The sequence below is a fragment of the Geotrypetes seraphini genome, chromosome 11 (genome assembly GCF_902459505.1).
Source record: "Geotrypetes seraphini chromosome 11, aGeoSer1.1, whole genome shotgun sequence".
NCBI lineage: Eukaryota > Metazoa > Chordata > Amphibia > Gymnophiona > Dermophiidae > Geotrypetes > Geotrypetes seraphini.
The window spans coordinates 13,565,854-13,586,714 of record NC_047094.1 but is presented as its reverse complement, the minus strand read 5'-3'; the positions used below and the strand labels follow the sequence as shown (position 1 = coordinate 13,586,714).

At 45.2% G+C, this 20,861-nt stretch overlaps 1 protein-coding gene across 3 annotated transcripts in view; it reads left to right on the top strand.

Moving 5' to 3' along the window:
* FOXK1 (forkhead box K1) overlaps nucleotides 1–15,275 on the top strand; it is a 77,842-nt gene extending 62,567 nt beyond the window's left edge. Inside the window, exons 7-9 of one of the 3 annotated variants that reach the window (XM_033963875.1) lie at nucleotides 11,033–11,314; nucleotides 12,877–13,137; nucleotides 14,174–15,275. In XM_033963875.1, the coding sequence (XP_033819766.1) occupies nucleotides 11,033–11,314; nucleotides 12,877–13,137; nucleotides 14,174–14,394 (764 nt within the window). In that variant the 3' untranslated portion in view covers nucleotides 14,395–15,275. The remainder of the gene's footprint in view (nucleotides 1–11,032; nucleotides 11,315–12,876; nucleotides 13,138–14,173) is intronic. The other 2 variants (XM_033963877.1, XM_033963878.1) reach the window with 2 other exon arrangements.
* The last annotated feature ends 5,586 nt before the right edge of the window (nucleotides 15,276–20,861 follow it).

The window sequence follows — 20,861 nt, the reverse complement described above, 5'->3', positions numbered from 1 at the left end:
GTTGTATTTGCTATTTAAGAGACTGGATACAAAAATGCCTCAAAATTTGAAATCTGATCAAATTTTGGATGAAAGGGAATCTTAATAAATACTGGCTGGATTTGATATATAGGTAGTGTCTCCTCTGCTTCTTTAGTTATGACTTTCACATCCATTTTGGAAAGGAATATGGTTCTGAAGATTTATTTTCATCATCACCAAAAGTTGTTTTTAAATATGGAAGCTTGGGTGTTCTAGATCAGTGGTTCTCAACCCTGTCCTGGAGGACCACCAGGCCAATTAGGTTTTCAGGCTAGCCCTAATGAATATGCATGAGAGAGATTTGCATATCATGGAAGTGACAGGTATGCAAATCTGTTCCATGTATATTCATTAGGGCTAGCCAGAAAATCTGATTGGCCTGATGGTTCTCCAGGATAGGGTTGGGGAACAGTGTTCTAGATGTTTCAAAGGAAACTCAAATGAGAAAAGTAGATAATTTTTGTTAAATCCAGGAATGGAGGGCTTTTTTTTTCTACAGTTTTCATGTAAATGCTTGGTCACCCTCTATTCTCATAAATAACATTTTCCTCGATACAGTTTTTAAACTTTTTTTTGGGAACTAAGAGGTTGTCTATGGGTGGCAACCCACCTCATTACTGCTGATGTTGGTTCTCTAGAGTAATGTATGTTCTTAAGTCTTTGATATAACTTGTGGGCTTATTTCATTTTTTATAAATTTACTTTTTAAATTTATCTTTCCTTCTGTTAATCTTCCTTTCCTGTAATCTGGAGAGCCCAGTATTGTGATTCTTTGGGCTGATTTAAATCCACTTTGAGTGTGGTTGTAAAACTACAAAAAGGCAGTATACAAGTCCCAATCCCTTTCCCTTCCCTTTCTTTGAATTTTGCTATAATAATACTACTTTCTGTTTAGATTTTTGTATGTTGCCCTGTGTCTCTAAAAGGGACACTTGAAATGTATGTTTAAAATTTGCAAAATTAAAAAAAGAAAAAAAAAGGTGGCAGAGGTGGTAGAGAAGATTTGAAGATACAGTGGGTCAGCAGGTCAAGGCTATTCACCAAATACAGTTGCAGGTGGACTCACTGCAGGGGTCCTGAGAGAACTGAGCAGTAGTGGAGAATCTTGTGAATAATTTAAGGTGGTCTAAAATTGAAATAAAGGCATTGTGGAGAGCAAGGTTTACAGTGATTGTGTGATGGATACTCTTAGGCCTCGAAGTTGGACTGATCTGTCGGCCTGGTGTTCTTTTGCAGGCTCTAGGGAAAACGTGGGTTGAAGGGTATTTTGATGAGGGGTAGAGGGGTATGGATTTAATAGGAGTAGCTGCTTCCATATCAAATCACTCTTCCTGGAGAAAGTCATCAAATCTTGCACAGTATCATGGGACCTCGGTGTTCTTATCCAGCTGCCACATAATGTTTCTGACCTGGAAGGTCTTATTTTTGGCGGTAGCTATTCAACATGCAGGATTAGTGAGCTCCAAGCCCTAGTCTCAGACCCACTGTAACACTAAGTTTCTTAACAATTGGATAGGTGCACAGAATCATCCTAAGTTCCTTCCTAATTTTTCCAACCTTTTATCCAAAACTGCATACCCATAATGGTGAAAGCACACTGCTTTTTTGGACTGCAAGAGAGCTTTGGCCTTCTTTCTGGAGTGGACTAAAGCCCATAGAAAGTCCACCAAGCTTTTTATTCCTTTTGACCCAAACAGGAAGGGGCTACCATTAGCAAATTCAAATTATCAGTTGGCTAACAGGCTGCATTTCTTTCACCTTATGCCCAGGCTGGGCTGGCCCTAGAGCAGACATGTCAAACTCTGGCCCGTGGTGTGCTGAAATTTGGGCCACCAGACAATTTCAAATTTCCCCTAAAGCTGGCCCGCCGGTACAAACGCCACATCATCTGTAGGTTCATGCGGCTTGCAGAGGATCACTGGTTGGCTGTAGCGATCCTAGCAGGCCACTGTAGCCTCAGCTGCACGTTCCCTCTGGCACGGTCCCGTACGTTAGCGGGACTGCGCCAGAGGGAATGTGCAGCTGAGGCTATGGCGGCCTGCTAGGATCGCTAAAGCCAACCAGCAATCCTCTGCAGGCCGCGTGAACCTACAAATGATGCGGCATGAACCTACCTGGAAGAATGTACAGCTCACAGAACAGGCTTAAAGGAAGTAAAAAGAATACACTTAAGTCATTTGCCCACAAGCCCCCGAGCTACCACACCCCTATTTCAGAAACATCATTGCATATTTCAAAAAATGACATGTGACTGCCTAGTAGGCTAGACTTATTTGGGGCTTGGTGTTTTATTAGCCGTTAAATTAAAATCTGTTATTAAAATTGTCATTGTAATTACATTTTTAATTATGACTTTTTTTGAATTGTAGTTTGGGATTTTAGCTGCCTCGGGCTGTCCTGGCCGGAAGGGAGGGGGAGAGGGGCTAGAATGCCCGAATATAAGTGCAAAATACAGAACACAAATAGGTAGTCTCTGAGACACCGATACAGAGAATACCAGATCACCCCCTCACTTGAATGCAAGCTTTCCTCTCAGGATTTTGCATGGAAACTTATATGCTTACAATCCAGTATTTTCAAGTTTTATCACTATCTTAGTTCATTGTCTTAGAGCACAGAGCCTGGGACCAACATGATTTAATAATGACCAGACAACAAAAGGCAGAAAAAATAATTTTGTTTTCTGTTTTGTGATTACAATATGTCAGATTTGAAATGTGTATCCTGCCAGAGCTGGTGTTAGACAGCAAGCGTGAACTAGGACCTAAAGGAGAGAGGAACAGTTTTTTAAAAATTTTGTTTCCATCACAGAGCCGGTGTGGGGTTGGAGAGGTTGTAACCCTATACTTCTACTAAGACTAAGGGGTCCTTTTATTAAGGTGCGCATTTAGTGCGCGCTAAATCAGGTTGCTTCCCTTAATAAAAGGACTCTTAAGTATCTTAATTAAAAATTCGGCCCATGACTTAGCCTTTTTCAGATTTCAGCCCCTTTTGTGATTGAGTTTGACACCCCTGAGGACCACTAGGCCACTCAGGTTTTCAGGATAGCCCTAATGAATTTGCATGGAGCAGATTTGCATGCCTCTCACTTCCATTATATGCAAATCCCTCTCATGCATATTCATTAGGGCTAGCCTGAAAACCCGATTGGCTTGGTGGTCCTCCAGGACAGGGTTGGGAACCACTGCTCTAGAGGGTCATGTCAAGGCTCATAATGCTGGAGCTGTGGCTGCGGCTTGAGATCAGCTTCCATAAAGTGGAGATTTGTAGAGCTCTGACATGGACATCTGTCTGTATATTCACATCCCTCAAATGCCTAATGCAAGACTCCCAGTGCGACAATAGATTTGGTCAGAGAATGTTTTTGGTTTAGAATTCAACTCCACCTTTCCTAAGCCTGCCTGCCTTCCATTCCAAGCTGCTCTAAAAGAAATAACAGTAAAACACCCTGCTGTGGTACCTTGTGTGAAAGTAGCTTGTATCTAGGAAGTCTCACGCATGAAGATTTGTCTTGAGAGAAAACAAAAGTTACTTGTAACATGTGTTATCCCAGGACAAGCAGGCAGCATATTCTCACATGTGGGTGACGTCATCTATGGAGCCCCAGCGCGGACAGCTTTTCAAGCAAACTTGATTGAAGTTTCAAGTTTGCTACACTGCACCACGCATGTGCATGCCTTCTTGCCCACTAGAGGGCGCATCCCACCTCGTGGTCCTCAGTTCAGTTTTTTCCGCGGAGCCAGAAGCCCTGTGGAAATTGAGCTCCTATTTTTCGGCCTTCTGACACCGCGTCGGAGTTATTTAGCTCGGTCGCTGTGCTTTAATTCTTGTTTTTTCGTTATTGGCTGTCGTTTTTCGTCGAAAAAAAAAAAAAGTTTTATTTCTTCCGTTCGGCTCCGGGGGCTCCCGAGAGCCGCGGCCGCGGAACGTCGTTCGTTCCCGGCCCCTTTTCTATTTCATGTCCCGTCCCTTGACGGGCTTTAAGAAATGCACCCGGTGTCAGCGGTTACTGTCCATCACTGACCCCCACCGGTGGTGCTTGCTCTGCCTTGGACCCGAGCATCCGACTAATTCCTGCGATCGGTGTTCCACTTTTCAGGCCAGAGCGCTCCGTTGACGTTGCGCCAGGATGGCGGAGCTTTTCGCAATTGACTCCGCGCCCGGGAAGGCCTCGATGTCGGCCTCGGCTTCGGCCCCAGCCTTGACCTCGGCCTCGGCGCCTTCGGCTTCGCCGCGTCCCTCGGCCTCGACCTCGAAGCCGACGTCGGTGACCAAACCTGCCTCGGGTAAGTCCTCTTTTCCATCCCCGACTCCAGGGTCATCAAAGAAGCCATCCTCGAGTTCCTCTGCGGCGGGTGGGTCGACCTCGGCCCCGCCCAGGACTCCGGCCACTAATGCCCCGAGGGAATACTCGAGACCGAGGTCGCACTCCAGGGAGCATCCCCCGGCCTCAGACCTGCCTACCATGGTCGGGATTCCGGCGTTCCAGGACCTGCTCCGAGCATTGATTTCCTCGGAGCTGTCTGGCGCCCTCGAACAACTGCAGCGGGCTGCGACCTCGACTGCTTTGGCCTCGGGGGCACCGACCTCGGCGACCTCGGTCCCGACTCCCTCGGTTTCGGCTACTGGGGCACCACCGACCTCGGCCTCGACCTTGCCCTCGACCTCGGGGGTCCCGCCTGAGAGCAGCGTACGGCCCCGGGACAAGGTACGCAGAGTGAGACGGATTTCCTCCTCCTCCTCCTCGAGGTCCTCCCGGGGTTCTTCGCCCTCGGGCCGGCCTCGAGCGAGGCGCCGCCCGAGGAAGCCGAAGCGTTCGCGAGGCTCTCCTCGGCGACGTGGTCGCTCCTCGCCGCTCGGGGGCGAGGCCTTACGGGTTTCGGAGCTTCATCTCGATAACCCGAGGCTGCTCCGTTCCCCGGCGAGAGGGGGTTCTCGTGACTCCTCGCCGAGAAAAAGGGGGCGTGCCTCGGTCCCTCAGACGCCTGGGACGTCTCCCAGGGGTTCCTCGAGGCGGAGACGTTCCCCGACCCCCCTCGAGACCATTAGATCTGGCCTCATGGGGCTCGGGGTCCGGTAGGGAGCCACGTTATTCTCACGAGGCATCCCCCTTCTGTTCGGCGGAGAGGTCGAGAACTCCCTCGCCGCCTGCCCGCCCGTCCTCCTCCAGCTTTGTGCAGGACATGGCGCGTGCCTTGGGTCTGGACCTCATGGCTGGATCGCAATATACGAAAGAGTTCCTCGAGGAGCAGGACCTTCCCACTCCCCCGAGGGAATCCCCTCGGCTGCCCTTGAATAAGGTCCTTCATCAGACCTTGCTTAAGAACCTAAATTCTCCTCTTACAGTCACAGCGGTGCCGTCTAAGATGGAGTCAAAGTACAGGACGATTCCACCCAAGGGGTTTGAGAAGGCTCAACTCTCCCACCAGTCCCTATTGGTCGAGTCTGCGCTCAAAAAGACGCAACCCTCCCGAGTTTCTGCGGCGGTCCCGCTCGGCAGGGAGGGTCGGACCCTTGACAAATTTGGTCGTCGCCTCTATGCGAATTCCTTCATGGCAACCAGGGTCTTAAATTATGCCTTTACCTTTTCATCCTATCTGCGTGGCATGGTAAAGGATCTGCCCCAATATCGTGAAGCCTTGCCGGATTCCCGCAAGGAAGGGTTCGACAGGTTTATGTCCAACCTGTCTCAATTACGTTTGTACCTTTTTCATGCGGTGTACGATACGTTTGAGCTGGTATCGAGGGTGTCGGCTTTTGCGGTAGCTATGCGCCGGTTGGCGTGGCTACGCACCCTCGATATGGACCCAAACCTGCAAGAACGCCTAGCGGACTTACCTTGCGTGGGGTCCGAATTGTTTGATGAATCCCTGGAGGCGGCGACCAAACGGCTCTCGGAACAGGAGCGCTCCTTGGCCTCCTTGGTCCGTCCGAAACCTCGGGCCACGCCGCAGAAACCCTTCCGGCCTCCCCCGAGGCGGTACCCTCAAAAGTCGACCCCGGCTTTTTCTAGGCCACCGCCTCGGCGCCCCCCTCGACAGGGCAGAGGGGTACAAACCAAAACTCCAGCGCAGGGTCCTGCCAAGCCAGCGCCGTCCTTTTGACGGGATAGGCGGATGGGGCGGGCCCCCCTCCGCGATCACGCCGGACCCCCTTCCCATCGGGGGTCGACTCCGGTCCTTTTATGCGGCCTGGACCGAGATAACATCCGACGCTTGGGTGCTCCGGACCGTCTCTGAGGGCTATTCTCTCAACTTTTGCTCTGCGCCGCCAGAACAGTCACCGGGGGCTTGCCCATACAATCGGACCCAGCTCCCCATCCTCTTGGCCGAGGCCAAGGCCTTGTTGAGGCTTCGGGCGGTGGAACCTGTACCCCCCCGACCAGCGGGGGCGGGGGTTTTACTCCCGTTACTTTTTGGTCCCAAAGAAGACCGGGGATTTGCGTCCCATTCTAGACCTCAGGAAGCTCAACAAGTTCCTGGTCCGGGAGAAGTTCCGGATGTTGTCACTTCCGATATTGTATCCTCTCTTGGAGGAAGGGGACTGGATGTGCTCCCTGGACCTGAAGGAAGCATACACCCATGTTCCGGTGCATCCTGCCTTCCGCAAATTCTTACGGTTCCAGGTGGGCGAGCTACACCTGCAGTACAGGGTCCTCCCCTTCGGCCTGGCTTCGTCCCCTCGAGTCTTCACGAAATGTATGGTGGTTGTCGCTGCAGCCCTGAGATCTCGGGGGCTTCAGGTCTTCCCTTACCTGGACGATTGGCTGATCAAGGCCCCGACCAGGGAGGGGGTTATCTCAGCGACCCTACAGTCTATCGCCTTTCTTCAACGACTAGGGTTCGAAGTGAACTTCCCCAAGTCACAGTTGAGGCCCACCCAATCACTTCAGTTTATAGGCGCAGTGCTGGACACTGTTCGCCTCCGTTCATTCCTCCCTCCTCCTCGGTTGGAGGCTTTGGTTCGGTTGGGCCGTCTGATCTCTCAGCTACCGGTGGTGTCGGCTCAGCGCATGATGATGCTTCTGGGCCACATGGCTTCTACGGTCCACGTCACTCCGTTCGCCAGACTGCGCATGAGAATTCCTCAGTGGACTCTGGCCTCTCAGTGGCGCCAGGAGTGCGATCCTGTCTCTTCTCGCATAACGGTGACTCCTTCCTTGCGACGCTCGCTCCGTTGGTGGACCGACTCTTCGAATCTTTCAGGGGGTTTGCTCTTTCTCGTCCCTCCACATCGCAAGGTTCTGACCACGGACTCCTCGGAGTATGCGTGGGGGGCCCACCTCGACGGTCTGCGGACCCAGGGCCTGTGGTCAGCGGTGGACCGACGTTGTCACATCAATGTGTTGGAGCTGCGCGCCATCTTTCTGGCGGCTCGAGCATTCTGCCACCTGCTCCGCGATCAGGTAGTCCTTGTGCGGACGGACAACCAGGTGGCCATGTATTATGTGAACAAGCAAGGTGGGACAGGTTCTTGGTCCCTTTGTCGGGAAGCTCTGCGCCTTTGGGAATGGGCGATCTCCCAGAACATCTTCCTACGGGCGGTCTATATCCAGGGAGAACAGAACTGCTTGGCAGACAAACTCAGTCGGCTTCTCCAGCCGCACGAGTGGTCACTCAACGCCAGAGTCCTGCGCGAGGTCTTCGACCGCTGGGGGACTCCTCAGGTGGATCTGTTTGCCTCTCCGGAGACTCGCAAACTACCCCTGTATTGTTCTCGGATGTACGCCCCGGACCGTCTAGAGGCAGATGCCTTTCTTCTCGACTGGGGAGGGAGGTTCCTTTATGCGTTCCCTCCGTTTCCCCTGATCTTGAGGACGTTGGTTCGTCTCAAATCATCCAGGGCCACTATGATTCTCATTGCGCCTCGGTGGCCTCGTCAACACTGGTTCTCCCTGCTTCTTCGTCTCAGTATCAGGGAGCCTCTGCTTCTGCCTGTGTTTCCCTCTCTGCTATCTCAGAGTCGGGGTTCGCTGTTGCATCCCAATCTTCAGTCGTTACACCTGACCGCTTGGTTCCTTTCCCCTTGACTTCGGTTCCGGTTTCTCATTCGGTGCGGGAAGTTTTGGACGCCTCGCGCAAGGTCTCGACCAGGCTTTGTTATTCCCAGAAGTGGACCAGGTTTTCCTCCTGGTGTTCCTCGCGTCATCTGGATCCGGATTCGGTCCCGGTGTCTTCGGTACTGGACTGTTTGTTACATTTGTCTAATTCCGGCCTGAAGACGACATCTGTCCGGGTACATCTCAGTGCCATTTCGGCTTTCCATCGGCACTTGGATGGACGTTCTCTTGCCCTTCATCCTTTGGTGACACGTTTCATGAAGGGTCTAATCAAGGTTTGTCCCCCTCTGAAGCCTCCTCCTGTCGTTTGGGATTTGAATGTTGTCTTAGCTCAACTGATGAAACCTCCCTTTGAGCCTATCGACAAGTCTCTCCTGAAATTTCTTACTTGGAAGGTGGTATTTCTGATTGCCCTCACATCTGCTCGCCGGATTAGTGAGTTGCATGCTTTGGTTGCGGATCCGCCTTTCACTGTGTTCCATCATGACAAGGTGGTTCTCTGCACCCATCCTAAATTTTTACCTAAGGTTGTGTCTGATTTCCACCTCAATCAGTCCATTGTCCTTACTGTGTTCTTTCCTAAGCCCCACTCCCATCCTGGCGAGACGGCGCTCCACACGCTTGACTGTAAGAGGGCGTTGGCTTTCTATCTCCAACGTACCAGGTCTCATAGGAAGGTTCCTCAATTGTTTTTGTCCTTTGATCCTAATTGTTTAGGACATCCTGTTTCCAAGCGCACCTTGTCCAACTGGTTGGCTGCTTGTATTTCTTTTTGCTACGCTCAGGCTGGTCTTACGCTCCCGGGTCGAGTCACGGGGCATAAGGTCCGGGCGATGGCAGCTTCGGTTGCTTTCCTCCGATCTACTCCTATAGAGGACATATGTAAAGCTGCCACTTGGTCTTCAGTTCATACGTTCACCTCCCACTACTGTCTGGACACTTTGTCCAAAAACGACGGCCGGTTTGGCCAGTCGGTGTTACGTAATCTGTTTTCCTAACTTGCCATCCTCCCACCTGCCCTTTTTTGGTTGGCTTGGAGGTCACCCACATGTGAGAATATGCTGCCTGCTTGTCCTGGGATAAAGCACAGTTACTTACCGTAACAGGTGTTATCCAGGGACAGCAGGCAGATATTCTCACAACCCGCCCGCCTCCCCGAGGATGGCTTCTTTGCTAGTTATGGAACTGAGGACCACGAGGTGGGATGCGCCCTCTAGTGGGCAAGAAGGCATGCACATGCGTGGTGCAGTGTAGCAAACTTGAAACTTCAATCAAGTTTGCTTGAAAAGCTGTCCGCGCTGGGGCTCCGTAGATGACGTCACCCACATGTGAGAATATCTGCCTGCTGTCCCTGGATAACACCTGTTACGGTAAGTAACTGTGCTTTCTCTAAGGACAGTGGGACTTAAATCTTTACTACCCTCCCACCTCTCTAAGGAGTCAAGTTACATTACTTTACATTGCATTAGAGATTTCTATTCCGCCATTACCTTGCGATTCAAGGCGGATTACAAAAGAGTTATAAACGGTGGGTTACAATGGAAGATCATTTGTCATTTCTAGAGAAGATTCTGCCTAGTAATAGGGTAAAATCCCATGCACCAATCGTTCGTGGGAACAGATGTGCATTCACAGTGAGATGGCCCAAATGCTTCTAGAAAAATTGATGGGATAATGTTTCCATGGCAGACTCCGTCAGTGACGTTACCCCATGCAAGAGGATTCAAGTAGAGGTCTGCACGGGAAATGATTTTATATGTAATTACTATGAGATGCAGAGTATGAAGGACCTCTGTGTCTGATTCAAGATTTTTGTTTCTCAGTTATTAAAATGTATTCTGACCTAGCATATAATATTGCAGATAAGTTTTAAATGGCTACATCTTTTGTTTCTATTTATAAATCTTTATTCATTTTCAAATATTACAAGTGTATAATAATCAATCAGAAAGATTTTTAACTAATCACTTGACAATCTTATTTATATTCCTCCAAATAAAAGAATCCCACCCCACCCACCCATATATTAATAATTAACAATTATTATCATTCACAATCCCACCCCCCCTATATCTTATCCAATACTAAGGTGTTTAAGATGTCTGATCATTAGAATAAATAATCAATAGCCCCCAAATCTTTCCATTTTATAAATATGGCATACTGAATTCCACCAAAAAGTATAATTTAGTTTAGTGTAATCTTTCCAATTTCCTGTAATCTGCTGAATGGCAACCCCTGTCAATATCAATAGAAGTTTATTATTATTTGCAGAAATTGGGCTTTTAAATCTCATTGATGTACCAAACAATATAGTATCATATGAAAGGGCAACATGATTTTCTAACAATGAATTAATTTGGGACCAAATTAACTTCCAAAAGGCATTTATATAGGGACAGAAAAATATGAAATGGTCTAATGTCCCAGCTTCTAAACCACAATGCTGGCATCTATTGGACCTCAAACTATCCAACTTCTGTAACCGAACTGGGGTCCAAAAAGCTCTATGCAACAAAAAAAACCAAGTCTGTCTCATAGATGCTGCCCTTGTAGTTTTTATTCTCCAAGACCAAAAACGTGGCCATTGAGAGGCAGAAATTTGGTGCCCAAGCTCAATGCTCCAAATATCCCTAAGAACAGTTTTTTGTTCTTAATTCTCAGTATAGTTTGGAATTCCTGTGCTTTCAAGTGGATTTCTTGGGTCACCAAGCCGCACAGTGGTATAAATTGTTATATGGATATTTGAATACATCTTTTGTTTCTCTACATAACTGTTCGAGCAGTGGTCCATTATGCAGGTCAGTGGTCACTTCAGACAATGTTCAGACTGCTAAGTCAATTTCATGGTGAACTTGATCTCCAGAAGTGAAAAGTTGATATAATAACTTTTGATTCTAACCTTGATAAGTTAAAGGATACCAACGCCAATAATGGTTTTGTTTTTTTTAGGGTCTCCTGTTAGTGCCCAGCCTGTAATAATGGCAGTTCCTCCTCGCCAATCCAGTCTAATGGCTAAGCCAGTGACCTATATGCCAACTTCAATAGTCGCACCCCAGCAACCCTCTGGACATGCAATACATGTTGTACAACAGGCTCCCACAGTCACCATGGTCAGGGTAGTGACCACTTCTGCCAACTCTGCTAATGGATACATAATTGCCAATCCAAACTTGTCAGGAACTGTCCATGAAACACAAGGAACAGTGGTAGATGGCTTTGGGGAAACAAGAGGTAGAACAAATATTTTTCTTAAAAATAACATTGATTTCTTTGCTTTCTCTCAACTGTTTCACCAGATAAAATGAGCAGTATGTGGAACTAGTAACTCAACAAGTGGAAAGATTGTGTAACTCAGTGGTTTCAAACTCAAACCCTTTGCGGGGCCACATTTTGGATTTGTAGGTACTTGGAGGGCTGCAGAAAAAAAAATAGTTAATGTCTTATTAAAGAAATGACAACTTTGCATAAGGTAAAACTCTTTATAGTTTATAAATCTTTCCTTTTGGCTAAGTCTTAATAATAATATTGTCATTTATAGCTAGAGAGATATGATCAAGAAACTGTTTTATTTTACTTTTGTGATTATGATAAACATACCGAGGGCCTCAAAATAGGACCTGGTGGACCACGAGTTTGAGACCACTGCTATAGGCTAAGGCTCTTTACACCTGCATTGTGATGTCATAGAACTTTATGATTATAGAAACATAGTCATAAAATTCCACTATCGGAAACCAAGTGCCATAAACTCTTCAATTTGTAGAAATGGTAAAGACCTCAGTGTTTTTCAGGAAGATTCCTGTGAAACCATCTATGGCAATAATCATATTGTCATAGAGAAATACATCCTTGGTCTTATATTACACCGTTATAGATTCACTATTTGTATAATTTTCTTTTTTACTTTTTTAACTTTTTTACTGTTTTTCAAAATTTAGTGAAAAAGTAAGCACTTAACTCAATATTTCCTTCCGAGGAAAGAGAGAGACAGACAGACAGACAGCGGCCAAGGAGAGAGAGAGAAAGAAAGACAGACACACACGTCTATTCTAGCACCCATTAATATAACAGGCTTAAAGACTAGTACAGTAATAAACTACTACAGGTACACCACCAATTTTCCAACATCCGTGGTTCCAAACCTTTGTCAGATTAACAGTTTTGCCAAACCAACGGTGGTGACCTTTAGAACATGCTCTAACCACGACACCTCTCCTTTTCCCCTCCTCATGTACCTCTTTAAATCTTTGCCAGCGGCAAGCAGCATCTGTAACTTGCTGCTCACATCAGCCTTAGCTGTCTCTCTAATGTCACTTCCTCGTCACGGGACCAGGAAGTCATGTCAGGGAGAGCAGCAGGTTGCAGATTCTGCTTGCTGCTGAACTAAAGGAGATTCCGGACCATCCATTGTTAGAAAATAGGTGGTGGTTCATCAGAATAACTGCAATATAATCAAGTAAAAAATATTTTGCTTAAAATATAGAAACATAAAGTATGAAGGCAGAAAAGGACCGTCGGCCCAACAAGTCTGCCCACTTGAAGAACCTTCCCTCAACAAGAACCTCTTCCCTCTAAGAATTTCCCGGAGCGAACCCACTCCAAGAACCCTTCCTCAACAAGAACCCTCTTTTTAAGCATTTCCCCGGAGTGAACCTACATGTTTATCCCATCGTCCCTTGAAGTCGAGTGTTTGCTCTTTGTTCACTTGGCATTTGTCTGTTCATTTTTAATATCCTTACCTCTTGGAGATTCTTGAAGTGAGAAATAATTTCTTTGCTTTTTTAATGCTTCAGCAGGTATGGAAGAAAAACCAACCATTGCATTTGCTACAATTCCCACTGCCAGCCGAGTTATCCAAACAGTAGCCAGTCAAATGTCACAAGGAATACCTGGACAAACAGTCACCATTCTTCAGTCAACCACACCTGTGACCTTGGGGCAGCACCAACTTCCTGTTCGAGCAGTGACACAGAATGGGAAGCACACCCTTTCAACAAACAGCATTGGTGGAAATACGTATGGTGCCGTGTCCTATGAACACATACCAGGTCTGGGTTAGTTTGCCCATTAAAATTCAGACTATTTTTTTTTCTAGATTACATAGAGAATGCAGAAGTGTGTATTTGTACTGTGTGGTTATTTTTTTTTTGGCATTTCAGCTATCAGTCTTTTTCTTAGTATCCATACCAGATCAATTTAGAACTTGTGGTTTGTCTATTGACCAGCAGTTGGAGACAGAAAAGTATTTTCATGTGATTCACCCCTCAAGGGCACTGTACTCCCTTAGAATGCTCGGTATTCTCTTGTCTCCAGTGGACGTATGTCAATCTGACGTGCAGCTCCTGGTTTAGTCTTTGGAATAGCTCCTGAATCAGTTTGAGCAACTGAATTTCAGTTGAGGTGAGGGTACTTGCTAAGGATTAAATTAGCTCCTGATTCAGTTTTGGTAATTGAGCTTCAGTTGAGCAAGGGGATGCCTTTAAAGGTTTAGGCTCCACATGCCTTAAATTTACATAAGCGGCAGCAGGAGTGTAGCTCAGGTTCTGAGCTCCTTACTCCCACCCCCTAATCCACCACTGCCACTTCTTTGCCTTTTTGAAAGAGAGAGACCAGATGAAAAGGAAACGCCTTTGAAAGTGTGCCACTTCATTTCCTGTAAAGTGCTGTTTAGGAGTATACTTCCAGTCTGAGAGTTCACCTGCTTGCTCTTCGCCTACTCTATCAGGACTTGTCTCTTGTTGGTGTTATCAGCACCATCTTGCTCCTCTTGCCAATATATCAGCCCTACAACTTATTAAGTACTTCAATAGTAAGAAGCTTTTGTAAAACACTTAGACTTCCTTTGAGTGATTAGTGGTATATCAAATATGAACTGTAAAAACTAGTCAGTGAGCAGCAGGTTGAATTTGCTTATATAAAATGTTCTTTCTCTTATTTTCATTTTCTTTTCTTATTTTTTGAGGCATTAATTTAGTTTGGGGTTAACCAGAACAGTGTGCACCCTGCCTCTGTTAATTTTAGTGTATGATGATATTCTTAAACCTTATCTCCCAGGTAGTAAGATTGATCTTACTCTCTGTTGTTTCTCAGCTCTTACAAACCCGTTACAGCTTCTTGCTGCGCAGGCCAGCTCATCCACTCCCGTAGCAGTTGTTCGAGCCTGTGAGGCCGAGGCCCTCTGTACAGTTTCGTCCTCGGATGAACCCAATGTCAAAAAAGCCCGTGTGGATGATCCTATTGGAGCAGTGACAGCAGCTCAGGCAGGTGTCATCACGTCCACAGCTTCACAATCCCAGGGAAGTGGCGAGTGACTAGACACACAACATCTGAGGAAGGAAGGAAACTAGAGCAGAGAAGACAGACAAGTTTTATGATCCGGAAATAACTCTTTGTTTTTGTTTAGTTTGAAAGGACAGGTCCACAGTTCTTAGGACTCCTGAGGTGCCAAAATAAATTTGAGGAAAAAAATCCCTGCAGCTGTACTGGACTTTGCACAAATCTTAGTTATTTTTGTCAACTTTAGATTTTTAAATATGATACAGACAACTGATTGTATGACTGCTGGTGATAATTCCCCATGCTCTTCAGACACGGAGGGAAAGTGATTGCTTTTCAGGTCACCTTGTAAAAGGAATGTTTCAAAGAAACAGCTTCACCCTTGGAAGAAGGTTTTTAATCTTGAATGCCTTAACAGGTCTGGCACTGAGTGTTTGGACATGGACTGTACGTTTGCAGGGATGCTGTGACTTTCAAACGAGGATTAGTGGAAGATACCATGGTGACAGCATTAAAGCAACATGGTACCAAATAAATAAAAGCAGATTTAAAAAAAACAAAAAAAAAAACTGTATAAAAATTTTATGTGGATTTGTATTTATGTGTGAGAGGACTGACAAACCAAATCTTTCAGGCTGCAATTACTTATCAACACACCCTTATGGAGATTAAGACTGAATGGAAGCATTAATTTCTATATTCTCTGTTGCTTTATTTTATTAATTTCCTTTCAGCTTTTTCTATGGATCGTGATCTAGGTGTTATTGCTGCTGAGAAAACTACAGGAAAGTCTGCACATCCATCATGTATACCATTTTCCGTATGTATGATCTTGTTTCCCAAGTGGGATTCCTTTCTGATCAGCTGAATTAACTTTGGAAATATTTTATAATAAAACAGTGGTAGCATGAAAGGATATGTATTGGCAGTTGTTTATGGGGTGGTTTTTGGGGTTTTTTTTTACATTTTTGCCAGTACTACCCACTGATTTTGATGCCACAGTTGTTGGTAAAAGGCTGTGGTATTTGAAGTGCCAAGGTTGTAGTGGAGAGCAGAACTTGGAGCATAGGCTGTTACCTGAAGGTGAGGTTTGGAGCTGAATGCAGCTGAACAGAGGCTCATGCTTCAGCACAAAACCAGTAAGAGCGGCATGTAGATGTGATAAATACCATACATGGAAAAGTGGACCTCTTCATAAAGGAAGATTGATAATTCTAAAATACAAAGTATGAAAGATATCTAGTTGAACTAAATACAAGGAATTTTCTTCCAGTAGCAGAAATAATCCTTCTAGTAAATATTAAATCTGAAATAATAAATAGCAGAACATTGCCACCTCCTTAAAATAAATAAATGCAGCCAGTGAATTTACACTATTGCAAACACTACTGTTAGTGCATGCCATCTGCTGCAAATGCATGTTACACTGACAGTAAATAATCTTCCCAGAAAGCTTGCAATCTCCAGAGTCTCTTAAGCTAATGTGTTTTGTTTTGGGGTTTTTGCACGCCCATCTTGCTTCTCGACCACTTCTGGAATTCTCCTCCTCATCTGGCTGTTACCTGGCATAATTTTGCTGTCATCTGTCATTCTGTTTGATTTGAAAAGAGGCAGTGAGCGTGTTGAGGAGCAGCAGGGTGTCTGTTTTCAGTGAGCACTTATAATTTTGGCACTCAAGGGTTAAAAGTAAACTTCTTAAAAAGTCAGCTTGCTTTATAGGACTGGTGCTGTTCTGTAATCTCTTGCCATATATCTGAGAGCTGGAACTTGCTACTATGCTTTTACATTTTTTTTCATCTCCCCTCTGTACACATTTGTATAAATAAAAGCTAAAAGTCCCAGATAATAAAGGGACTGGTTCTACCTGCCACTCTGAGTCCTTATTAGAGTGAGCTGATAGCTCTGGGCCCTTTTGAATAAAAGTGATACTACTGGGGACTGGGGAGAGCAGTTTTCTTTTCTTCTGATTTTAGTAGCTGTGCTCTATATTTGGCTTCAGTCAACTTTTCAGAAGCTTGAGTTAACAATTCTGAATGTGTATGGAGTCAAGACTTAAAGATCTCAGTATGGTCATTTGGAAGAAAGTCGAGAGAGGGAAGATATGATAGACATTTAAATACTTCCATGGCATAAATGCACAGGAGGAGAGTGTTTCAATTGAAAGGAAGCTCTGGTGAAAGGGAACAGACTGGATTAACTTAAGGAAATACTTTTTTTTACAGAAAGGATGATGAATGCATGGGACATCCTCCCAGTGGAGGTGGTAGAAACAAGGATTGTATCATAATTTAAGAAAACATGGGACAAGCATGTGGGATATCTAAGGGAGAGGAAGGGACAGTAGCCTGGAACCTGCCTAAAGCTCTAATTAATGAGGGTTCAGCGGGATATAATATTGCACATTACATAGCATAGTAAACCATATGGATGGGCAGATTGGACCATATCATCATCGCCTGCATTAATTTTTTTGTCTAGCAAAAGCTTGAGAAAGCCTGAGATTAATATATAATAGCACAGAAGTATAGATACTCTCTAAAAAAGAAAATACTGCATACTTTCAGTGTGCTCCTGCTTACCTGCTCATTAACTAATTCTTGTGTAAACCACAGAGAGAAAGCGGTATATCAAGTCCCAACCCCTTTACCATTGTTGTCTCTTTGAGTCCTATGGCTGTAAATGTGAGATCACGTTTTGCTAGGGAAGAAAGCTTGGCTAGAGCTAACAGCATATTGATAACTTCTGAAATGACCTCATCAGACTCCTATTGCGTATTTCCACTTGCTTCATTTCATATTTCATTCTTTTCTTATTCCTTTTCTGTATTACATTTTTCTTCAGTTCAGCTGTCTTTCATGTAGATCTGGAGCGACTGTAACACATTGTGAGACGCCTGAAACATTAGTCATTGACATTTCATAGCATCTTTTCTTCTAGGTAACTGCCTGAGTTCAGAATCAGTCAACTGTTGGCATTAAACTTTTGATGGGACACAAACTCTGGTCTGTACTTTAAAAAAAAAAAAATATCATGGCCTATTGACCTATTTGGTACTGCAGGTGATCAGATGTGCTGTGAAGATTTGACATTCTCCTACGGGAACGCCAGTTGGGAACTTCTGTTCTAATGTGTAGCTTATTTTTCCATTTCTAACTTAGGATTTTCACCTATTTAGTTTATTTTCTTTATCATCCCTCCAAACCGGCATAGATGGATGGGTTTACGTTCCTCTGCCAGCAGGTGGAGACTGAGAACACACTGAATTCTTACAATACAAGTGGGCTGTGCAGGCCCTCATAGAATCATTCTGTTCTCAGTCTCCAGCATGTTAAAGGTGGTAAGCCTGTGCAGTCTTTTAGGCCTTGGCAGAAAGGTTAGGCAGTCTTCTTTTAGGCCTTGGAAAGGTTAGGCAGTGGCCTTTTTTTTATCTGCCCATATTTTCTTGTCGGACAGAGCTGGGGGTCACACACAACCATTTCCACCTCACGGGTGGTCGATCCCTCCCCATATCTTCTTCAGACGAGCCTCAACTGTATGCCTTGCCATGGTCAGGCAAAGATGGGTACTGCTTTGGTATATCCCATCAGTCTGTGCCAGTCTGGAAGGACGATAAAGAAGGGGAAGGACGATAAAGAAGGAGACTGGCACAAAACCTACCCTGTGTTTTTTGCGCGTGCTTTTTGTAGTTTTTTTTTGTTTCTTTTTCTTTTTTTCTGGGGAGTATAATGGTAATTGTGGAGCAGAGACATCTGGTTTGTTTGGTGTAGCTGGCGAACTGAGGGGTTAGTTCTGGTTGCTTGTTCTAATTCTTTTCTATCAGTTGTGCTTGGTTTTGCACTGTTCATTGTTCAATGAAATCAAATTACGCAAGTTAAGCTTTTAGTTTTGAGTTCCTGCTTGGCTATTCATCAGTGTGTTCTCAGTCTCCACCTGCTAGCAGAGGAGCGTAAACTCATCTGTCTGTGCCGGTTTGAAGGGATTAAAAGAGAGAGAATTAGCAGGTAAGAACCTAATTTCTCCTTAGGATGTGGTGCTGCCAGCTTAGAAAGTGTCTTTTGGGGTGAAGATGAGAGAGCATTCTTATCAGCAAATGAAAAAAAATTGAAACCCTGGGAGCCAAGCAAGAAGTCTTTCCCTTTTAGGATGTGTTTAAAATTGTTTCAGTTTGGTCTGCATTTCTCTCCCATTTCTGTTCAACCCTCAGTCCTTACGTGTCCCTGCAGAGGTTCTTCAGTTACTGTAACTTCTCTTTGATCTTAGGCCTTCTGCAGTTTCACAGGTTCAGAACCTCATACTGCAATAGCAGTTCCTTGCTTTGTCACGTGCAGAATTTTTAGACACTTGGACGTAACCTTTTGGCCAGAGGTTTTCAAACATTGCTTATAAGAATTTGTATACCATATATGCTGCCTGTTTTTGTTTTCTAATGTGTCTGACTAGCAGCCCAAAGATCTCAGTGTCTGGAGCACTGGGCTCCAAACACTGAGGCAGGGATTCTTCTCCCAGATCAGCTACTGCCTAGAACTGAGGGACTGCAGCACCTTCAGAGCTCATATATCAGTGAGTAAGGCTATTACAGGCTTTGGGCAGAATCGGAAGGGAGGTTCTGAAAAACCTGTTTTTGAAGATTTATGCCACATCTTGTAGGGTCCCCCACCTCTATTCTCTCTCCTTTTTTTTTTTTTTTTTTTTCCCTTTAGCAAAGTTGTTTTTGAACTGTATTTTGGCACCAAAACACTGCTGCAACAGCCATCTTGAATCTCCAGATCCTTCAAATCACCTTGGTTTGCCTCAAAACTGGCAGGGATGGAGTTCTCGGGCTCCTTTAGCCCTAATTCATGCCAGATATGTGCTGGTTGGGTGCTGGAAGATCAGCCCTGTGCCATGTACAGTGCAGCATGTGGGGGCTTCCCCTTTAATCTCTAGGGCTGAGGAACTTTTGGAGGCCTGTCTACTGTAGAAACCCCCTCCTAGAGCCCTGGAACAGTGGCATACCTAAGTGTAAGAGCGTGGATGCCGCGGAGCCCAAGAGATGTAAAGTAGAGTTACCTAAAGGGGTTTCTGCTAGCTAGTAAATTTCTCCTGAATTTGTTAATTAGATGTGGAGAGCTTATTTGGATAGCCGGGATCCTCATAATGAGGTCTGGCAGCGAACCAGGGTTCACGCAAGGGGATTGGGCTCCAAGGGTGCATCAGTGTTATTGGCAGAGACTGGCCAGGATCCTGTGGACCTTTCTGACAGGGAATCAGAAGGCAAGGGATCAGTCTGTATGCCCTTGTTGTCACAGAGTGAGTCTTCCCTGCTGGGCAATATAGGATTGCAAACAGGAGTAAGTATGCAAGCCAAGAGGAAGATCCTACAGTATACCAGCTGTTCAAGCCTTCAGCATTTATGGAATGGATTCTTTCTGCTTGGCTTGCAAGTATGGGGGGGAATACCCTACTCTCAAGAATGGCACACCTATCTACTAGAAAAGATATCAGCAAGTTAACCTAATCTCTTTTTAGAGAGTTGTGTGAGGTCAGGCATTATGTCCTAAAATCTGCAGAATTTAAAAGGAGATATGTGAGAGAGATATTTTGGGATCTTCTAGTTTGCTTTCTTGGGTTCTGTGAGTACCTTTAAAAAGATGATCTACCTCTGAACTGCTGCTCATTCTTCAGCTGTCTGTTGAAAGAAAATGTCTACATTTCTCTTAAGAGTGAGTTATCACCTTAATCCTTAAAGAACAAAAGCTATAATGAAGCATGACTTCCTTTTTCTGATTTGAGCTAAAGATAATATATGAAATCTTTGAGATGATAAATGTTTGTCCTTGTGTTACTTATTCAATCCAGTTCTCACATGTTGGTGCTTCATAATGTATGCTGCTAACCTGGATTTACAGTGTACAGATCATTAAAATACATATTCTAGTTTCTTTTCCCAGTCTTTTTTTCTGTTTTGTTTATTGTATGTCACTTTTTATATGCTAAAACATCCTCACCGAGATTGTGGCTTTGTGTGTTACTGTCTTTAATGAAACACGCTGATTTTTCTGGCAATTTTCAGAGCAAAAAAATGGCTCTTAGGTATAATATATATCTGCTAACTTTCTTTTTGCATTTAATTTTAACTACATAGCTCATTCCTTGTCATCAACAGCAGATGAATCCAGAGACTAGTGGGATTACGTCCATCAACCAGCAGGTGGAGATAGAGAGCACTGAGTTGTCCTCAGGTATATCTTTGATGCCACTGTATGTCCTTGGGACTCTGGGAAAGCCACTTGACACTTCATGGCCCGGGTACAGAATAGTGTCTGGCTACAAGGGAATACCTTGCCTCTCCTCTGGCATTCTTCTTGACTATGGTCAGCAGTTTGCCTACTGTGGGTGCCTTATAGACTTTGTGCTTTGGGTCATTCCATGTCAAGTGATCAGATTCTTGGAAAGTGCCCTGCATGACCATCACAGATTTTGATGAAACTTCATATGCAGAGTCCACCATGTCTCAAACGAA